At 38.3% G+C, this 4362-nt stretch overlaps 1 protein-coding gene across 2 annotated transcripts in view; it reads left to right on the top strand.

Annotated features, from left to right (window-relative positions):
- Gdpd1 (glycerophosphodiester phosphodiesterase domain containing 1) overlaps positions 1–4362 on the top strand; it is a 52631-nt gene that overhangs the window by 30381 nt on the left and 17888 nt on the right. For both annotated transcript variants that reach the window (XM_004643041.2, XM_023703150.1), the window contains exon 4: positions 977–1022. In XM_004643041.2, coding sequence (XP_004643098.1) covers positions 977–1022 — 46 coding nt within the window. The remainder of the gene's footprint in view (positions 1–976; positions 1023–4362) is intronic.

Below are 4362 nucleotides of genomic sequence, written 5' to 3'. Positions count from 1 at the left end.
AAAAAAAAAAAAAAAAAAAAAAAAAAAAAATTGTTCAAAACATTTACTGTTCATTGTTATTTTGGTCCTGACAAAGAGCCAGAGGTTGCGCAGTGCCAGGTCCAGAGATGAGTGCACACCATAAGGTATTTATGAGCCTGCCGTTCTGCTGGATGGCTCTTGGCAGCAGCATTCACTGTCTACCTTGTAAGACAAGAAAGGTCTTTCAGGACTGCTCCAGAAAGTGGCATGTTCAAGGTTCTTGATTCAAACCACAGCATTGGAAAAAAAAGAAAAAAGAACCACAATTCTCCTTTTGCTATATCCTTTCCGTTATTAGTTAATGAAATTATGCTAAAATTGTTCTGGTTTCCTAATTTAAATTTTAATTCATATGTCTGTAATCCCAGCACCCAGGAATGCTGAGGCAGGAGGATTGCTGTGAGTTTAAGGTCAGCCTGGACTACATAGCAAGACCCTATCTCAAAGAAGTTTTTTCAAAATTAGTGTTTCTTTGACTATTGATAGATTTAAAATGTTTTTTTCCTATATTATTGTTATTTTTCTTTTTATCTTTTAATTATCTTGAAATTTTTCTATTTAAATCCTTTTATATTATTGAAAGAAGGTCTATATTAAATAGTATCTCTTTCTTATAGGTGGTAAAAGTAAGAAATTGTATCATTAATGTGCCTTTGGGCACATTGTCCTAAAGGACAATAAAAGGGTACTACTCTGAGTGTATGTAGCATCTCTTTTTTTTTTATTTTGGTACCAGGAATCAAGCTCAGAACTGTGTGCTTGCCAGGCAGGCACTTGTGCCACTGAGGATATCCCTGGCCCTCTTATTTTTTGAAGAACCAAATTTCTATTTTATATAAGGCACTAAAAGGCGTTTTATATTTGACAAGATCAGGCGCATTTGGGTGGTATAGCCATAGATGAATGCTTTTTTATATTTGGGAGCTAACTTTTTTTTCACTCATATCTTTTTAAGGAGCTCCCACCCTACCTTGGCAAACTGGATGTCCCATTTCAAAGAGGTAATATTTCTCATTTATGGTTTAAACAGTGACACTAAAGTATATTCATACATGTCGAGAAGTACAAGTGTGTTCTTTTATACTCTTAAGTTCTTGCTAACGGTACTTCCCTCTAAGCTTGTTTTTTCAGGCCTGCAGATCTGAAACCCGGATAGTCATCTTACCCTGATATGATCAAGCCCAAAGATTTAACTAGCACATTCTACTTAAATTCACATACACTTCATTTAAGCGTGACTACTAATTATAGGAAACTTGGATATTATTAGAGTTCATTTGTACTTCTAACACTTCAAGTTCTAGAATATTGGTGTTATTTTGAGTAGTTCCCACCTATTAAAGAACAAATAGGGCCAGGGAGATAGCTCAATAGAGTAAGCGCCTGCCTGGCAAGCACAGGGTCCTGAGTTTAATTCCTGGTACCACAAAAAAAAGAAAAACAATAAATAAGTAAATAAATAAATAAAATAAATAGAATAAATAAATAGAATAAAGAAAGAATGAATAAAAAGAAGTAGAGGGCCAGCCAGAAAGCTCAGCAGATTAAAGTGCCTGCTTAAGGCAGTTGCAGGGACTGGAGGTCGATTCCCAGTGTGCTGTACCCCCACCCCAGGGCATGCTGAGATGGCGACTGAGACTAGCAGTGGTGGTGCTAGCCTGTAATCCCAGCTCTTGGGAGGCTGAAAACAGGAGGATCACTGTGAATCTGATCTGTGTAGTTAGACCTTGTAGACTCTGTACTAAATATATAACAACCACAACAAAAAAGTAGAAAGTGTGTCTTACATATCCTCACTAGGTCACTTGTACTTGAGTTTGTTACCTTGCTACTCCATGTTTTAAATGACTGAAAAAACTTTTATTACTCAGGCTGCTTCTTTGCAACTTAGTGGTTTTCTTTCACTTTAGGGAGCTTTATCTCCTGTAGAAGTGTGTCTCCTGCCCCACTTGTTTGTTACTGCTTGTTGTAGTGGCAGGTCTGGTGCAGGCATAAATAATGTAGCTTGGTACCACTAGTCACCTTCACATTTCAAATGAGATTGAGCGAATTTACAAGAGGCTGCATGTGATAGATCCTGTCATGGCTTGCATGTGGTTGAAACTTAGGATAAGTTTGTTTTTTTTTTTTAAGGATTTTTTTTTTTTTTTTTTGCTCCTCCTCGAATGCCTTCAGGGCACTTTTGGCTGGCTGCAGGGTTGTGGGGATCGAACTACAACCACCTGGAGCTGACAGCTTTGTGGAAGCAGCCACTTAAAGAACTGAGCTAGGGCCAGGCCCCCAGGATAAGTTTTAAAGATCTAGTATTTTAAATTTTTCATTAGCATATAATGATTATACATATGGGCTGGAAATATAGCTCAGTAACACAGGCACCTACCTGGCAGGTGTAAGGTCCTGAGTTCGATTCCCAGTAACCTCCCCACAAAAAATAATAATCATACATATTTCTGGGGTAGGGTGTCATGTTTCAGGGCATGCACACATTGGTGTATGTATCAAATCAGGAAATTAGCATATTCATCACTTCAAACATTTATCATATCTTAGTAGTGGGAACATTTAAAATCCAATTTGGGCCTGGTGTGGCACATGCCTGTAAAATCAGCACTCCAGAGGCTGAAACAAGAGGGTTGTTGTGAGTCTGAGATCAGTCTGGGCTACCAAATGAGCTCAAGGCCAGCCTGAACTGCATAGGTGACCCTGTCGGAAATGGACAAAACAAAAAAATCCTCTTTGGGCTATTTTTGAAATATCCAGTATCTTACTGTTAACTATAGTTATCCTATGGTACAATAGAACACCAGGATTTTGTCTTTAAATTTACTTTGTCTCAAGCTGGGCATGGTGGCATAAGCCTATAATACCAGCACTCGGAACACTGAGGCAGGAAGCTCTTGCAAGTTCAAGTCCAGCCTGGGTTACAAAGTGACCTGAAGACCAGCCTGAACTGCATAGTGAGACCCTGTCTCAAAAAAGACCAAAAAAAAAAAAAAAAAAAATTGCTTTCTTTCAGGTGCCTAACCTCTCCTGCTCCCATCTTCAGTCTCTAGTAACCACTGTTCTCTGTGCAACTTGCATGAAAGTAATTGTTTTAGATTCCACATATGAGTTGAGAGTAGGCAGTATTTGTCTTTCGGTGTCTGGCTTCCTTCATTTAACTAATGTTCACCAAGTTCATCCGTGTTGCAAATGACAGGCTTTTTTAGTAACCAAATAGTACTCTGTTGTGTGTACACATACCACATTTTCTTTTTTTACCATTCATCCATTGTTGGATATTTAAGCTGACTCCATATTTTGGTTACTGTAAATAGTACTAAAATAAACATAGGAGTAAAGCTGTCTCACATACTGATTTCATTTTCCTTGGATATATACTCAGCACTGGGATTGCTGAATCATATAGTAATTCTATTTTTAATTTTTGAGGAACCTCGATACTGTTTTCCCTAATGGCTGTACTAATTTACATTCCCATTCATAGCGTGCAAGGTGTCTTGTTTTCCCTCCATCTTTACCAGCACTTTTTGTCTTTTTTTTTTTTTTTTTGGTGATACCAGGGATTCAAACTTGGAACTTTGCACTTGCCAGGCAGATGCTTATGCCACTGAACTATATCCCTGGCCCTCTTTTGTCATTTTTATAATAACTAACCCATGTAGAATAAGGTGATTTCGATTTGCATTGCTCTGATGATTAGTGACATTGAGTATTTTTTCCTTATATACTTCTTGATTTTTCTTTGAGACAGGGTCTTTGTAGTAGTTGAGGCTGTCCTTGAAATCACTATATAGCCCAGGCTGGCTGCTGACTTTCCTGTCTCAGCCACCCAAGTACAAGGATTACAGGTGTACCACCACACCCTGCAGTTCTTGGCTATTTTTTATATCTTAAGGTGTTTCACCATTCTGTTTTGTTTTTTTGAAGCAGAGTCTTGCTGTGTAGTTTAGTAAGTCCTTGAACTCACTGGGTAGCCCAGGCTGGCCTCCACTCACCGCATTCCACCTGCCGCAGCCTCCTGAGCACTAGGAGTACAGGCTTATGCCCTCACTCCCAACCTTCAGCTGGATAGTTTGCAAATACATTCTCACATTCTGCAGATTGTCTTTTCACTGTTGATGGTTTCTTTTGTTAAGCATGATCTACTGATACTAATTTTCAAAATGAACTGTAATTACCTCATGAACTAGATTTAAAATTGGCCAGTATAAGGCTGGTGGTGGAGCTTGGTGGTTGAACCATGTGCAAGGCCCTGGTTCCTTCCCAGCACTGAAAACATTTTTTTGCCTTAGTGTTGGTTAGAAAATTTTATTTATTTATTTATTATTAATTTTTTTT

Source organism: Octodon degus, unplaced genomic scaffold (genome assembly GCF_000260255.1).
Source record: "Octodon degus isolate 3935 unplaced genomic scaffold, OctDeg1.0 scaffold00164, whole genome shotgun sequence".
Lineage (NCBI taxonomy): Eukaryota > Metazoa > Chordata > Mammalia > Rodentia > Octodontidae > Octodon > Octodon degus.
Note: the sequence above shows the minus strand (reverse complement) of the source record. Positions and strands in the feature narration are given on the sequence as shown.